The sequence below is a fragment of the Molossus molossus genome, unplaced genomic scaffold (assembly GCF_014108415.1).
Source record: "Molossus molossus isolate mMolMol1 unplaced genomic scaffold, mMolMol1.p scaffold_m16_p_12, whole genome shotgun sequence".
Taxonomy (NCBI): Eukaryota; Metazoa; Chordata; class Mammalia; order Chiroptera; family Molossidae; genus Molossus; species Molossus molossus.
This window is the reverse complement of record NW_023425347.1, coordinates 66,396,554-66,414,182: the sequence shown is the minus strand read 5'-3', so window position 1 is coordinate 66,414,182 and position 17,629 is coordinate 66,396,554. Positions and strand designations below refer to the sequence as shown.

The 17,629-nt window shown below is 38.1% G+C and overlaps 1 protein-coding gene across 8 annotated transcripts in view; it reads right to left on the bottom strand.

Annotated features, from left to right (window-relative positions):
• EPS15 (epidermal growth factor receptor pathway substrate 15) overlaps positions 1–17,629 on the bottom strand; it is a 155,859-nt gene that overhangs the window by 33,432 nt on the left and 104,798 nt on the right. For all 8 annotated transcript variants that reach the window (XM_036256498.1, XM_036256495.1, XM_036256500.1 and 5 more), the window contains 5 exons: positions 14,571–14,732; positions 14,056–14,253; positions 5,018–5,221; positions 1,448–1,564; positions 1,151–1,241 (listed from right to left, as the gene is read on the bottom strand). In XM_036256498.1, the coding sequence (XP_036112391.1) occupies positions 1,151–1,241; positions 1,448–1,564; positions 5,018–5,221; positions 14,056–14,253; positions 14,571–14,732 (772 nt within the window). The remainder of the gene's footprint in view (positions 1–1,150; positions 1,242–1,447; positions 1,565–5,017; positions 5,222–14,055; positions 14,254–14,570; positions 14,733–17,629) is intronic.

Genomic DNA, 17,629 nt, shown 5'->3' with positions numbered 1-17,629 from the left:
TTGAAAATCATATATATGATTCAGGACTTGTATTCAGAATATGTAAAGAACTCTTGCAAGTCAACAATAACAAGGCAAACAACCCAATTAAAAATGGGCAAGTGATTTGAATAAACATTTCTCCAAAGAAGATATACGAATAGTCACTGAGGCTCACAGAAAGATGCTCAAAAACACTAATCATTAGGAAAATGAACAACAAACCCACATGAGATACCACTTCACACTACAATATGAGTGAACCTTGAAAATATTATGCTAAGTGAAAGAAGCCTGACATAGAACACATACTGTATAATTACATAAATTTGCAAATCTAGAGACAGAAAGTAGATTAGTAGTTACCTAAAGCTGGGTGTTAGGGGAATGGGAAGTGACTTCTAATGGGTACGAAACTGTTTTATTAGGTGATAAAAAATGTTTCAAAATTAGATTTTGGTAATGATTATACAACTGTGAAAATACTAAAAACATTTAACTGTATACTTTAAAGGTTCAATTTATGTATCTTTTAACACTTTATATATTTCAGTAAGATTTTTTTTTAAAGAGTTCTAATATCTAGGTTCATTACTGTCATGACATCAAGCCAGTTAGTCTATGTGCCTCAGTTTCCCATCTTTAAAACTGATATAAATTGATCTATCAGTTTCACAAGGTGAGTTTAGAAATAAATAAAATGCAAAAATAGCTTTAATACAAGTAGTATTTAGCATAATTTAGAGTGACATTAGATATTTTAATTTACTAAACTTAGGTTTTTTTTCAATAAGACTGTAAGAACCTTAAAGTCAGGGTTCAAGCTACTAACCAACATAGCCTCCATTGTTTTAAAAGCACAGTGTTGGCACTTCTAGTAAATGGCTGCTGATTAACTTAGGAGTGTTCAATCTCCTCTCCTTTTGATCCCTATTCTGAAGAAGAAATATAATCTTATTCAGGGTTCCTAAAACATAATCAAAGGATTAGTCCTAGGATTTAGTTGCCTAGAGGACAAATACTAAAATCTGAGCATATAAAACCTTACTCTCCACTCAATTTTTGTTATAAGAAGTAGGCTCTCAAAATTGAAGCCCTAATCCTTATATAATTTATCTATTTAAAAGCCTTTTTTAAAGTAAATCTATAATATAAAAATTAGAGTACTTACTGCCAACAAAAGGATCAGACTGGAAAAAATCCAAGTTTGTATCTGCAACTGGATCTGTCAGTGAACTTGATTCTACAGTAAATGGGTCTTCCTAAAAATAATTTTAAATAAGAAAAAAAGAGTAACATTTTAAAATAAAATAACATACTTGAAAAATCAACTGATGGTAATATTAACAAATATTTCTGTGGCATAAAGTTCATTTAACACATTTTTCTCTTTCCTTAGCATAAAATAGTATATAACCCTTCTTGGAAAACAAACACTAAGAGCATTAATATATAAAATTATTTTTACCTCTTTTGAATGGCTGTCACTATTAAATTCAGGACAAACTTTTTCACTAACAGCTGTAGTAACCACTTCGTTTTCATCAGTCACACCAGAAGGCAGTATTTCAGGGCTACTTCTTGCCTACAAAATATTAATGCCACATGGACTAACAATTAATTTTCTACTTGGCAGAGGAAACTGACAAAGAATAACCAAAAATTACTAGAAATAAAAAAACAAGCAGAACATATTCAATGAGTAATTTCTATAATCTTTCTTGGGAAAATGGTATCACCAACCATTAAAGTCACTCAGGTCTTCCTTAACCAATTCCCTTTGGTAATCCCTCAGTTATACTCCATGTCTTAGTGAATCTACCTCCTATCTCTTTCTCAAATTCTTCCTTTCTTTTCCATCCTCACTATCACTATCATCCATATATATCATTTCTGGTCCAAATTACTATAGTAGCCTTCCAACTGCTTTTGTGCCTCCAATATGTGCCCTTCCTATCTATCCTCCTTAAAATAATCATAGTAATAGATCAAAAATATAAATCTAATCTTTTAGGAATATACCCAGAAAAGCCTGAAACACCAATAAGAAAGAATTTGTGTACCCCCATGTTTGTAGCAGCACTATTTACAATAGCTAAGATCCGGAAACAGCTCAAATGTCCATCAGTAGATGAATGGATAACAAAGCTGTGGTACATATACACAATGGAGTACTATGCAGCTGTAAGAAAGAAAGATCTCTTATCCTTTGAGACAACATGGAGGGACCTGGAAAGTATTATCCTGTGCGAAACAAGCCAAACAGAGAAAGAAAAGTATCATATGATCTCACTTATTTGTGGAATATAATGAACATAACAGTCTGAGGAATGGGGTAGTCCCAGAGACGTGGAAGTAGGGTACAGATTGACAATCCCCAGGAGAGGGAGTGGGGAGGGGAGAGATAAACCACAGAATTTATATGCATGTATGCATGAACAATGGACATGGACAACAAAGCTGGGGACAGGGCGGGGAGGGAGGGGAAGGGGGGAATCAGTGGGGGGAAAAGGAGAAACATCTGTAACAAATATAGATTAATTAATTAAAAATAAATAAATAAATCTAATCTTAACCCTTCAGGCTAAATGTCCTTCAATGGCTTCCCATTGCTTTCCGGATTTATAACAGTAGATAATAAGGTTTAAGAAGTGGCAGGGACAATCTCCATTTAGGACCACCTTATGGTCTGGATGGTGTGGCTCAGTGGTTGAGCGTCAATCCATGCAGAGATCACTGGTTTGATTCCCGGTCAGGACACATGCCCAAGTTGTGGTCCTAATCCCTAGTGGGGGCATGCAGAAGGTGGCCAATCGATGTCTTCTCTCATCGATGTTTCTATCTCTCTCTACCTCTCCCTTCCTCTCTCTAAAATCAATAAAGAAAAAATAAAAGATCACCTTATGTCTCTGAAGAATAATGTAGTAATTTTACCTTTCGTGCTTAAAAAAAAATTCTATAATGTGTCCAACACTGTACTGTCTAAATAAAATCAAGTCTGTTAATTTTACATCTCTTACAGCTTAAGTTTAGGCTAAAACAACTCTCACATAGACCATTCAACAGTCTTCTTAATATGTGTCCAGTTCCACTCTCCAATCCATTTTCCACATTTTCTAAAAGGCAAATCGAATCCTGTCACTTCTTGCTTAAAATGCTTAAATGTCTACTCACTGTAGTATGATAAATTCCCTAACGCTTCAAGATAAATCCAAATTTCTTACTCTTCGGCCCTTTCTGACCAAAAAGTGGTTATTTTTATCCAGTGACACATCACAATCAGCCAGGGAATTTGTTTTTAAAATATATGTATCTGGCTCTATCCCAGAAACTCTAGCTCAACAAGTTTGGAGTGGGGCTCAGGCATCTATATTTTGACAAAGTACCAGAGGTGATACAGGTGCCTACTAGGAGAGAGCCACATCTCCTACCTATACTCTACCCACTGTCACAAGATAACCTCTGAAAACTTCCCAGGACCCTGTGCAGCATGTTTTCTGCCATTTCATACTGATGCTAATGCTGTTTACTCTGCCGAGAAAGTACCACCTTCTCCTCTGCTTACCCCTTTCTCACTTTGAAGTTCATTTGTGAAGTTTTCTCTACATCTTCTCTGAGCCCTCTTGAAGCAGAATATCCCATGCTTCCTTTGTCACAGCCCTTTCACACAGTGTTACACTACTAGACTGTATGCTGCTTAAAGGCAGAGTTCTTTTGTCTTTTGTCTCTATAAGTCTCACACATAACACAGCAGCACTCTTGGCACATAGTTGGTTCTCTCTAAATAATGTAAATAAATGTCCTCAACATTAGGAAAGAAAGAATTACTTTCAACTTTGGGTGAGAGTATTTAAAAAATGGTTTTTGAAAGTTATTATCTAAAGAACTACTGTTTATTTTTATCCTCACCTGAGGACATTTTTGCATCCATTTTCCGATAGAGTGGGAGGGAGAGAAACATCAATGTGAGAGAGACACATAGACTGGTTGCCACCCGCATGACCCCAACTGGGGCCAGGGATGAACCACAACTGAGGTACATTACATGCTCTTAGAGCAACTAAACCCGGGACTTTCTGGTCCATGGCCAACGCTCTAACCACTGAGCAAAACTGGCCAGGGCTAGAACTACTGTTTTGAAAATATGCTATTTAACAAGTAGATCAGTTAAATCACATTTTAAAATTGTTAAAATTCTTTTTTTTTAATTTTATTTTTGTTACAGATGTTTCTCCTTTTTTACCCCATTGACACCCTCCTCCCAACCCCCCACCCCACCCTGTCCCCAGCTTTGTTGTTATGTCCACTGGGTACTCATCCATGCATATAAGTTCTGTAGTTTATCTCTTCCCTACCCCTCCTCTTCTGAGGGTTGTCAGTCTGTACCCTACTTCCATGTTTCTGGGTCTTTCCTATTCCTCAGACTGTTATGTTCATTATATTCCACAAATAAGTGAGATCATGTGGTATTTGTCTTTTTCTGCTTGGCTTGTTTCACTTAGGATAATACTTTCCAGGTCCCTCCATGTCATCTCAAAGGATAAGAGATCTTTCTTTCTTACAGCTGCATAGTACTCCATTGTGTGTATGTACCACAGCTTTTTTATCCATTCATCTACTGATGGACACTTGGGCTGTTTCCAGATCTTAGGTATTGTAAATAATGCTGCTATGAACATGTGAACATGGGGGTACATATATTCTTTCTGATTGGTGTTTCAGGCTTCTTAGGGTATAGTCCTAGAAGTGGGATCACTGGATCAAATGGAAGTTCAATTTTTAATTTTTTGAGGTAACACCATATTGTTTTCCATAGTGACTGCACCAGTCTGCATTCGAACCAGGAATGTAAAAATTGTTAAAATTCTTAAAACTGCTGAATTAGTACCCACTCTGCCTCTCAAAAAAGAAAATCTCAATTGTCCTCAGATAAAGCAAGGCCACATATTTAGATCAGGTATGATGTCAACAAAACTTTGATATGAATCAATTTTTTTCCTGAAGTTAATTATGAAGGTTACGGAGCTATTAAACTCACTGGAGACTCCTGGTGTATGGGCTCAGACTCTAGGTTGCTCTGGACTTCAGCATGCTCATTCAGGTTGGCTGTTTCACTGCTGCTGGTGCTGAGGCTGCAATAATCTATAGCACCGTTTACAAGAATGCTGTGTGGGCTACTGCACCAATTTAATTGATTATTATGGTTTTCCAACTCTTTCATTTCCATCAGTTTCACTTGCATCTGTCAACACAAAGTAGAAGTACAAAACAAAATTTATTACCAGAAAGACATGCAAAGTAAAAATGACTATACCCCTACACTTGGTTAAAGATAAATTTGCTTCCATAAGGAGACTATGCTGAGAATGAAGCATGGCTTAGAGATTTCAGTAATCCATCCTAGTAAGTTCTCCTCTTGAAATTCCAGTACATATGGATTTGCTTTTGTACACCTTTGGAAAGCTCAAAGAACTCTGATTCAACTATCTGTATACTGGTAGTCCTTTAGGGTATAATTAGAAAAAGAAGGGTCAGGGTTTTGGGGAAAAAAGAGCAAAGTGACAGAACAAGAAAACATTTGTGGTGAAGCTTTAGAAGAGACAAAAGAAGTTGAAGGAGAGTACCTCAAGGCTTTGGAGCCATCAATACTCTCACTGGGAAGGAGAAGAATATAGACAAAGATAAAATGAGCTCTGGAAATTCTTACTAATGGGTTAGAGTTCTAGGAAGTAGCCTCTAAATCTAAGCTATGCCAAACATGCTAAATAAAAGGCATTCAAAGTTTTGTGGGTTTTTTAATCCTTACCCGAGGATATTTTTCCATTTATTTTCAGATAGAGTGAGAGGGAAAGAGAGGGGAAAAGGGAGGGAGGAAGGGAGGAAGGGGGGGGGCAGAGAGAGAGAGAGAAGGAGAGAAACATCAATGTGAGAAAGACACATCGACTGGTTGCCTCCCACACAACCCCTGCCGGGGACCGAACTGCAACCGAGGTATGTGCCCTTGACCGGAATCGAACCCATGACTCTTCGGTCTGTGGGCCTACACTTTAACCATTGAGCCAAACCAGCCAGGGCCACTCAAACTTTTTTGATCCCAATATCCAAGTGACTTTATACTCTTAGGACAATTGTGAAACACAGAGGGTAGAAGTCAAAAAATTTTCACACACACACACACACACACACACACACACACACAAATAAGTTGAGGCCAAGTGGCAAGAAAAACAGCTTATTTATATCCGGCTGGTGTGGCTCAGCGGTTGACATCGACCTATGCACCAAGGTGTCGCCAGTTCGATTCCCTGTCAGGGCACATGCCCAGGTTGTAGGCCAAATCCCGGGGGGGGGGGGGGGGGGGGGGGGGGGGGCAATGGATGTTCTTTCTCATCGATATTTCTATCGCTCTCCCTCTCCATTCCTTTCTCTCTAAAATCAATAAAGAAAAGAAAAACTTTTTTAAAAAGCTTATTTATACTAACATCCGTAAAGAAAAACAAATTTACAAATAGCTTAAAGAAACTGAGAAGGTAGAATCAAAAAATGTTTCTTAGTGAAAAGGAATATGCTAATTTTTCATAAAGTATATATATTTTAAATGACATTAGGATTCCCTTTATTTATTACCATGCTATACCTTTTGCTTTTAGCAAATGTAAAAATGACCTATTGACATATCATAAATCAAGGCTCTCTTTTCACTTAGCCTTATTTTCCCCATAAGGTTTTTAAGCTGCTCAATTTGAAAGCTGTAATTTACCACAGATCTTTCAGGGTCATAACTGGGGAAAGAACACTATTTTGGATTGGGAGACAGATGTAAATCTAACTCTGTCACCTTCTAGTTAGATGATTTTGGTCAGAGTAACCTCTCCAAGTCTATTCCAAGTCAAATCTAAAAGGGAGTAATAATCACCTATTATATGAAACAAAAGATATATTTGCAAGAACTCTGTCAAATGTAAAGGACTATGTAAATGATGGACAATGTGTGTGAAAATCCCTAGCACACTGCATTTCCCACTCCTATAGCACTTTTTTCCTCTGTTACTTTTCCACTAATTCACCACCCCCCCTTTTTCAAAAATCCTCACCTAAGGATTTTTTTTTTAATCCTCACCCAAGGATATTTTTCCATTTATCTTCTGATAGAGTGGAAGGGGGGGAGAGAGGAAAGAAGAGTGGGAGGGAAAGAGAGAGAGAGAGACATTGATGTGAGAGAGACACACTGACTGGTTGCCTCACAAACAACCCCAATCAGTGCTGGGGATCAATCCTGCAACCCAGGTATGTGCCACTCTTGTCTGAGAATCGATCCCAAGACCTTTCAGTCCATGGGCCAACGCTTTAACCACTGAGTCAAACAGGCCAGGGCTAATTCACCCATTTTAAAAAAGTTAAAGATCTAGTCTATGGCCATACCACCCTGAACATGCCCAATTTCATCTAAAAAGTTAAAGATTTTGAGCTCTTTGAGGGTAGAGACCGCAACTTCTGGTATCAACTTTGTATTGCCAACATCTAGCACAATGCTTAATATATGTTCACTTAATGAACCCAAGTATTGTGCTTATAAATTTAAACAGTGGGCATCAGGAAGCATATATATCTACCAAATTGGGTACTATACATTTGTAACACACGGCATATATGTGCCTTGTATATTCCTAGTGCTATAGAGCAGTGGCTTATAAACTTTTTTTTTTTTTTTTACTTTAATCTATATTAAGAAATAGATTTTATATCCTAACTCATTAAATATATATGTGTATATATTTGGAAGTCTCCAAATATATATGTATATGTATACATAAATATAAACACACATATATAATACAGACACATAATCATATGTAGTTTATATATGATTTTACACACACACATATGCACATATAGTGGTAAAACAAGTTTCATGAAATAATACTTATCCTTACTACATGTAATGTACCCTGGTGTTTCCTATTCTCTATTTCATTTAAAAACATTTTTTGCCTGGCTGGTGTGGCTCAGTGGTTGAGCTTCGACCCATGCACCAAGAAGTCACCAGTTCAATTCCTGATCAGGACACGTGCCCAGATTGTGGGCCAAATCCCCAGTGGGGGTCATGGAGGAGGCAGCCAATCTATGTCCTCTCTCATAAACATTTCTCTTTCTCTCTCCCTCTCCCTTCTTCTCTAAAATCAATAAAGAAAAACTAATTTTAAAAAGAAATAAACAAAAAACACACACAAAACTTTTGTTTATCATGACCATTGAATCAATTTCAATACTAACTATAACCTTGCCATTAAAAATTTAAATTGACAAACTGTTTTCCAAAGTGGCTGTACCATTTACACTAAAATAATACCCACCATACAGATGAAGTTGTAAGTAAAAACTCTAGCCTATTAAGCAATTCTGTTTAGGACAATTTGTTACTCGTGGTTATTTCTGAGACAAACAGTAGAATCTTGAACAGAACAAGGCATTCTTGTGTCTGGTTCTTTCATGCAACTGTCACTAAGCCTGTGTTCTTCCTTAGTCTCTAAGTAAACTTAAGGAATATTAAAAAAAAAAAAAAGTCATGTAACACAAGCTCTTTATAAACTGTGCAAGAAAAGTGCAATAAACTATTAGAACACCTTCAAAATACTTGGATAAAAATAGAATATATTTAAAGTCAGAGGTTCTTTGCTTTTTTCTTGGTGCAAATACTAGGTAGAGAGTAAAAATAAAAATTCAGCGAGTTAGAAAAACTTTCTTCAGTTATTTCTTTGTTCAGAAAAGCTGTATTTTAAGTTTCAGAGAGCAATGAAAGTCTCAGGCTAGTTTACAACCAGATTTTCATTTTTTACAGATCCATGGGAATATATACTGTCTTCTGTGGGAAAGACACAATTAGGTGTGTTTATTCTTTTTTATTTTTGAAAATTTCAATTTAAAATGTTATTTATGACTTTCTTAATAAAATACATTTAATTGCAAAAACAACTTGTCTCAGAATACAGTATGAAATGTTTTACCATACGTGCCCAATGTGTTTATTCTTAAGGTTTGGTGCTCAGATGCAAGGATCTAATTCCTTCCACAGATACCAAATATATTCTGGCATACTTGGCAGTACAGTATACTAAGGTTATTTGTCTTGCTCACAAACAATTTTATTTTCTGAATGATAATACCAAGTCCTTTCTTCTTTTCTTATTTATGCTCCTTCCTTTGAAAGAAGTCCTCTTTCAAAAGTCAAAGAAAGCAAAAAGACAAGACCACAGATAAAGAGAAATTATTTGTAAATCAAGTATTTGATAAAGAACTTATGTCCAGAATATATATTTTAAAAACCTGTAATTTAAATAACAAGACGAGGGATGCGAAAATGGCAGTGGCGTCAATGAAAGCTACACAGACAATCTCCCAGGATGAAACGGGAATTAAAACTAAAATAAAGACAAATCATTGGAAAAAAGCAACAGAAAAGCAGTGGGACAGGACTATATAACCAGGGACACTGGTAGGATCTGCAAAGGTGCGAGAGGGTGGTGGGCTGGGAGCCCACGAACACCAGTGGTCTTAGCTGTGAGTAATGCCCTTGGGGATAAAATACTAAGATTGCTCCACAGCACAGAGGGCTGGAACAGAGCACTGGATTGGCTACAGCCACTCACCTGGGGCTCCAGCAGAGGGAGGGCAGACTGGACTGGAACTCTGTGGGGACACCCAGGATTTGGAGGGCACTCAGAGTTTTTGCTGAGTCCTGGCCACAAGGGACGGTGGCCAGCTTACTCCTTCCCAGAGCTGTGGGGAAAAGCAGCAGCCCCTCCCTCGGAGAATCAGCCCCTTACAGGTGAGGCAAAGAAATGCAAACTGAGGCTCATTAATAACCAGCATCTGTCCCACCCTCTGGAAATCCTGTTAATGCATCACACCAGGGCTACATTCCAAGGCCCTGAGTAACAGACTACTAGCCTCCAGGGCAAAAGCTACAGGATAATTGAACCTTTCCAGGGCTTGCAAATCTACCCAGGAAAGTAAGACCTGACAGTGGTGTTTACCATGGGCCCACCCAGGCTCATCCAAACTCAGTAGAGGGAGCCACAAACAGCAGAATACCAACACCCACAGGAAAAATTTGGTAGGCTCCAAAACCCACTGATAGTCAAAATGGTGAAACAAAGAAACAAATCCCAAATGAAAGAACAAGAGAACTCTATTGAAGATGAGATCAATGAAATGCAGTTAAGCAAATTATCAGAGGTAGACTTCAGAGCCATGATCTTGAGCAAGCTCAACAGCATGAGTAAGGACATCAACACCATGAGTAAAGATACAGAAACACTGAAAACCAACCAAGTGGAAATGAAGAATGACATAGCAGAAATAAAGAACACTTTGGAAGTACTAAACAGCAGAGTAGAGGAAGCTGAGGACCGGATCAGTGAATTAGAAGACAGGGTAGAAAAAAAAAAACAATCAATCAGAAAACCAAAAGGAAAAAACAATTAAAAAACAGGAAGATAGTTTAAGGGAACTGTGGGACAACTGAAAACGAAATAACATTTGCATCATAGGAGTCCCCAAAGAAGAAGAAAATGGGTATGGGTTAAAGAATATATTTGAAGAAATAGTGACAGAAAACTTTCCTAACTTGCTGAAGGAAGAAAGCATTCAAGTTCAAGAAGCACAGAGAGCCCCAAGTAAGAAGAACCCAAACAGGCCCACACCAAGACACATAGTAATTAAAACACCAAAAATTAAAGACAAAGAGAGAATCCTAAAGGCAGCAAGAGATAAGCAACAGGTTACCTACAAAGGAACCCCCATAAGGAAATCATCTGACTTCTCAACAGAAACACTAAGGCCAGAAGGGAATGGCATGAAGTAATCAAGGTCATGAAAAACATGGATCTGAATCCAAGACTACTCTATCCACCAAGGCTATCATTCAAAATAGGTCAATAAAGAGCTTCCCAGACAAAAAAAGGCTAAGGGAATATATTAGCACCAAACCAGCACTGCAAGATATGTTAAAGGACTACTGTAATTAGTAAAATAGGAAGAAAAATATAACCACACTAAACAAAAATGGCAATAAATAAGTACATATCAATAATCACCTTAAATGTAAATGGTTTGAATGCTCTGATAAACAGACACAGAGTAGCTGACTGGATAAGAAAGCATGACTCACATATATGTTGTTTACAAGAGACCCACCTCCCAACAAAAGACTCACATAGGTTGAAAGTGAAGGGATGGAAAAAAATCTTTCAAGAAAATTGAAAGGAAAAAGAAGCTGGGGTAGCAATACTAATATCAGATAAATTAGATTTCAAAATGAAGGCCATAACTAGAGACAAAGAAGGCCACTACATACTATTGAAAGGATCTATCCAACAGGAATATAAAACCTTGGTAAACATATATGCACCCAATATAGGAGCACCAACATATATTTAAAATCTTCTGGAGGACTTCCAAGGAGAAATCGACAGCAATACAATCATAGCAGGGGACTTCAACAACTGCTGACATCACTGGATAGATCTTCTAGACAAGAAATAACTAGAAAACACAGATTCTAAATGAAGTGCTAGATCAAATAGATTTAAGAGATTTCTACAAAGAATTACAATCCCAAACTGCAGAATTCACATTCTTCTCAAGTACACATGGGACATTCTCAAAGATAGACCACATGTTAGGGCACAAACTAAGTCTCTACAAGTTCAAGAAGATTGAAATCATATCAAGCATCTTCTCGGATCACAATGGCATGAAACTAGAAATCAATTGCAACAAGAATATGCAAAGACATTTGAACACATGAAGGCTAAATAGCATGTTATTGAAGAATGAATGGGTTACCATGGAGATCAAGGAAGAAATTAAAAACTTCCTGGAGACCAATGAAAATGAACACACAACACAAAATGTATGGGATGCAGCGAATGCAGTTCTGAGAGGGAAGTTCATAGCACTACAGGCCTACCTCAAGAAGCAAGAAAAATCTCGAATAGACTATCTAACCTCACAACTTAAAGAACTAGAAAGCAAACAAAAAGAAAACCCCAGAACAAGTAGAAGGAAGGCAATAGTAAAAATCAGAGCAGAAATAAATGACATGGAGAACAAAAAAACAATTCAGTCTGTTCAAATTCAAAATAAAAGGAATGGGTTATGGCCAAAAAAAAATAGAGCCACTTTAAATTGAGCCATAGCTGTCATGCCAGAGGTACTGCTTTGCACATCTTATGCCTCAAACCTCTGGAATGTTAAACAGGGCAAAATAACCTTTGGACTGGGCCTAGGTGGTGTGTGTCCCAAAGAACTGTCTGCAAAGATAACAAGAAAGTAATTATTATGACTACTGGACCGATGGCTATTGGACTGAAAATTAAAAACAATGTTTAAGGGGAGGGCGTGGTGGGGGCTGGGTGGAGGTGAGTAAAGGCAGGGAAAATGGAGGTCATATGTAATAGTGTCAACAATAAAAAAAAATGTTTAAAATTAGCATCACTATGTTAATGTTATTTGCACCAATAGAAATGCCTTCCTTCTATTGATGTAATTATTCCCCCTCTGCTTCTCATAAATACCCATTTGTCTCCTAATAAGAACACTATGTAGGCTTCTGCCTAAATCACCATGTTCCAAATAGCTATTCTTACCAATCTCAAAAAAATGTTTTTGCTTCTCACTTTGAAAGGTCCTTTTATTTTTAAGTTAACAGCTACATGATCTCTATCTAACCATCCTACTATCATTCAATAAAATATTCTCCATTTAGGAAGGCCCAGAAATAACAAAGCAAAGGATCTATATGCTGGACACACCACAACAATGTACATTTATCTATATAAAAAACAATGTTCTGCCCTAGCCGGTTTGGCTCAGTGGTTAGAGCATCGGCCTGCGGTACAGAGAGACCCGGGTTCGGTTCCCAATAAGGGCACGTACCTCGGTTGCAGTTTGTCTCCGGCCCTGGTTGGTCGTGTGGGTGGCAGCCACTCGATGTGTCCCTTCACATCGATGTTTCTCTCTCTCTCTCTTTCTCTCTCTCCCTCCCGCTCTGTCTGAACAAAAAATGCAAAAATGTCCTCGGGTGAGGATAAAAAAAAACAATGTTCTGCTCTGGCTGGTTTGGATCAGTGGTTGGAACAATAGCCCGCAGACCAAAGAGTCGTGGGATCAATTCCAGTGTGGTTGCAGTTCGTCCCCGGCTCTGGTCGGGGTCATGTAGGAGGCAACCAGTTGATGTGTCTCTCTCACAACGATGTTTCTCTCTCCCCCTCCATCCCACTATATCTGAAAATAAATAGAAAAATATCCTTGGGTGAGGATTCATTTCTCTTTTCATTTCATTTCATTTTTGCTACATGCCCCTAGCTGCTAGGGCCTAATGGGAACTGAATCCAGGATTCTCTGGTCCACAAGGTGATGCTCCAACTGGTGAGCCAAACTGGCCAGGGCTCGGGTGAGAATTTAAAAACAAACAAGCAAAAAAACAATTTTCTAATTAAAAAATTAATGGTTTCCAAATAAGCAAAGCTGATTTCAAAATCAGAATCACAAAAAGAAAGATTCTGGGTTATTATTTATAAAAATAAGCACACTTATTTAGCATTTATGTATCAAACACTATGCTAAAATGTCTCACAGGTTTTGCTTCATTTAATCCTCACAGCAGCCCTGGGAGGTTGAGGTATTGTTAATTCTCCAATTTTAAAGATGAGGAACCTGCCCTGGCTGGTTTGGCTCAGCAGTTGGAGCGTCGGCCTGTGGTACAGAGAGACCCGGGTTCAGTTCCCGCTAAAGATGAGGAACCTGATGCTAAAGTGATTCAGATAGTAAGTGGCAGAGCCAGCAGTTTAACCTAAATCATCTTAACCATACACAAATTATTATCACACACACAAAATAAGTGATAGTTTGTGACATATGACAAGAAACCTGCTTGTAGGAAATGACTGAAAAATGAATAATAAATTAGGCAGAGAGAAGGAGCAGAAGCCGAGAAAGTATTATTTACTAAAAGGATATGTAATGCTCACTTGAGTGTATTTCTCATATTTCTTGCTGCTGCAAAAGACTTACTGAACTGATTTCCTGCTGTGAATCTTGCAGGTGCTGCTGAAGAGGTCCCAGCTGGGCCTTCCCTGACTCCACACTCTCCTCCAATTCTGCTGTTTCTTGCTGTAGGCGACTCAGCTCTTCCCTAGCTTTTGCCAGCTCTTCTTCATATGTAGAGATCTGTGATTCTTGACTAGTTAATTCAGCTTTCAGGGATGAGATCTATTATATGGAGGTGAATGAGAAGAAAGGGGGATTAAAAAAAAAAGATGCCATTAAAACATTCCATAATACAATACTTTAATTTGTTTAGTTTAATATTTTGGTATTTTTTAATGTAAATTTTTGATAGAAAAGAGCAATTAGGAAACAAATAGTTATAGGCACAGGTACCATACTTCCAAATAAAATTCGGAAAAAAAGTTCATTAAGTGCCCTATTTTCCCTAAAGAAGGCCTGTAATTTCTGAATGAACCATGTTCTATTTCCTTCATGTGTCCAGTGTTGATTAGAGATTGCCACCTAACAACAGCACTTACCAGCTGGGCTTCCTCAGCGCATTTCTTTCTGACTTCCTTGAGTTGTTCTTCCAGCTGGGCTTTCTGCTCATCCAGTCCATCAAGGAGTTCCTGTACTTGCTGTTTCTGGGCCTGTAGTTTTTGCAGATTAGTATTCTCTCTCTGAACTTCATCTTGAAGATCCTGAAATACAAGAAAAGGAACATATTTATTCTCTTTGGAGGCAGGGGAAGATTAAGTCAACAATTTTTAAGAGCCTATCTTAAGGGAAAATAAAGTCTTGTCTTTTTTTTTTTTTCCTTTACTGATTTTAGAGAGAGAGGAAGGGAGAGGAAGAGAGAGTTAGAAACACTGGTGAAAGAGAACATCAATTGGCTGCCTCCTGCATGTACCCAGCCAGGTGTATCCACAGCCAGGGATGGGACCCACAACCTGGGTATGTGCCCTGGCTGGGAGTCAAACCAGCGACCTCTTGGTGTACGGGTCATCGTTCAACCACTGAGCCATACCGGCTGGGCCAGTCTTGTCTTATGAAGTGTATTGTGTTGGTGGATTGGAGGACTCATAGCTTTAAATACAATCTTTACTTGAGGACCTCTTCCCTAGATTCCAGATTCAGATATCCAATTTGCTTACTCAAATCCGTCCTTGGATGTATGAGGACTTTCACTAATATGTCAAAATCATAAGTCCTGACCTCCCCTACCCCCAAATCTGCCTCAGCTTCATCCTCAATCTCCCCCCTTTTCAGTTTCCTTTGACTAAAAAATACATCATCGTCTCTGACTCTTCTTCTCCTTTAACATCTCAGCTCCAATCTGTCAGTTTATTTTCAGTACAGCAGCCATTGTTAAAAACGTATGTCAGATGATGTCACTCCTCTACTCAAAACTCTACACTGACTCCCCATCTCCCTCACGGTAAAAACCAGTCCTTACAATAGCCCTACATGATCCTACCTTCCAACTTCATTTCATACTGCTCTATTTCTTGCTTGCTCTATTTCAGCCATACTGGCCTCAAATGCTTCTCAAACATGCCAGATATGTTTTCTTTTCAGGATCTTTCACTGATTATCCCTTCTTCCTAGAAAGTTCTTCCCCCAAGTATCCACATGCTCAATTTCTTGTCTCTTTCAAGTTTTTGCTCAACTGTTACTTTCTCAGTGAGGCCTTCCTCAGCACCACCACTACCACATCCCTCCCCTCCTCTCCTTCATATATAGTATATAATATTATTTACTTTCTGCAAGAGCTTTATTGAGATAACTCACATGCCATACAATTCATCCACTTAAAGTGTACAATTCAATGGTGTTTAGTATATATACAGAGATGTGCAATCATCACCATCACAACAATTTCAGAACATTTTCATCACCCCCCCCCCCCCAAAAAAAACCCATATATAGCAAATCCTGATCACTCCAAAAAAATGGAATCATACAACATGTGCTTTTTTGTTACTGGCTTCTTTTTTGCTTAGCATGTTTTCAAGGTTCACCTGTATTGGCGCAAATAATTATTTTTTTAAACTTTATTAAGGTATAATTTACATACCATAAAACTTGCCTGCTTTAAGTATACAATTTGTAAGTGTTAATGAATCTATATAGTTGTGCAAACATCACCATATTCCAATTTTAGAACACTTACATCACCTAAAAAGTTCCTTCATACTCTTTTTCAGTCAACCCTTATTCTCATTTCTAGCCCTAGGCAATTAATGACCTGCTTTCTATTGTTCAAGTTTTGCCTTTGTAGAAACTTCACAAAAAATAAAATCACATAATATGTACTATATGTGGCTCCTTACACCTAGTATAATATTTCTGAGATTCATCTGTGTTGTTGCATGTATAAGTAGTTTGTCCCTTTTATGGATTATATTCCTTTGTATGAATATACATTTGATGGACATTTATTTAGATTGTTCCAGTTTTTGGCTCTTATAAGCAATAAAGCATAGAATTTATTTTGTTTATGTTTTTGTTGTTGTTGTTAATCCTCACCCTAAGATATTTTTACATTGATTTTTAGATAGAATATAAGGAAGGGAGGGAGGGAGGGAGAACGAGGGAGAAACCTGCAACCCAGGTACGTGCCCTTGAATAGAACTGAACCCTCGACTCTTCTGTCTGCAGGCTGATGCTCTAACCACTGAGACAAACTGGCCAGGGCTTGTTTATGGGGTTTTTTTTTGTTTTGTTTTGTTTTTTGTTCAGGTAGAGTGGGAGGGAGAGAGAGGAACAGAGAGAGAGAGAGAAACATCGATGTGAAAGGAACACATCGAGTGGCTGCCACCCGCACGACCGACCAGGGCCGGGGACAAACTGCAACCGAGTACGCGCCCTTAGCGGGAACCGAACCCGGGTCTCTCAGGACCGCAGGTCGACGCTCTAACCGCTGAGCCAAACCGGCCAGGGCTTGTTTATGGTTTTAATCCTTCCACTAGAATGTAAGTTCCATAAGTCCAGGGATATTTGTGAGTTTTGTTCACCGCTGCATTCCCAGTTACCAGTACACAAGAGGTACTCCATACATATTTAGTGAATGATGAATGACATCACAAAGATGTCAATTATCTCCTAATTAATCTATACATTCTAATGAGAATTCTAACAAGGTTTTTCAAGGAACCTGACAAAACATATTACGGCCCTGGCCAGTTTGGCTCAGAGGTTAGTGTGTTGGACCATAGACAGAAGGGTCATGGGTTCAACTACTGGTCAAAGGCACGCACCTGGGTTGCAGGTTTCTCCCTCCCTCCCTCCCTCCCTTCCTCCCTTCCTCCCTCCCTCCCTTCCTCCCTTCCTTCCTCTACTCTATCTAAAAATCAATGTAAAAATATGCTAGGGTGAGGATTAACAGAAATAAAAATAAAAACCTATCTGGAAGAACAATGAAAAAAAAAAAAAAAGGCAGCATTATAAAATGTAAAAGAACTTACCCTACCAGATATTATGAATTATTGGAAAGCTAAAATAATAAAGACAGCTTGGCATTGATTCAGGGATAGTCAAATAGACTAAAAGGAAAAAAAAAATTTAGACATGACTATAGGCATATACAGAAAAAAAA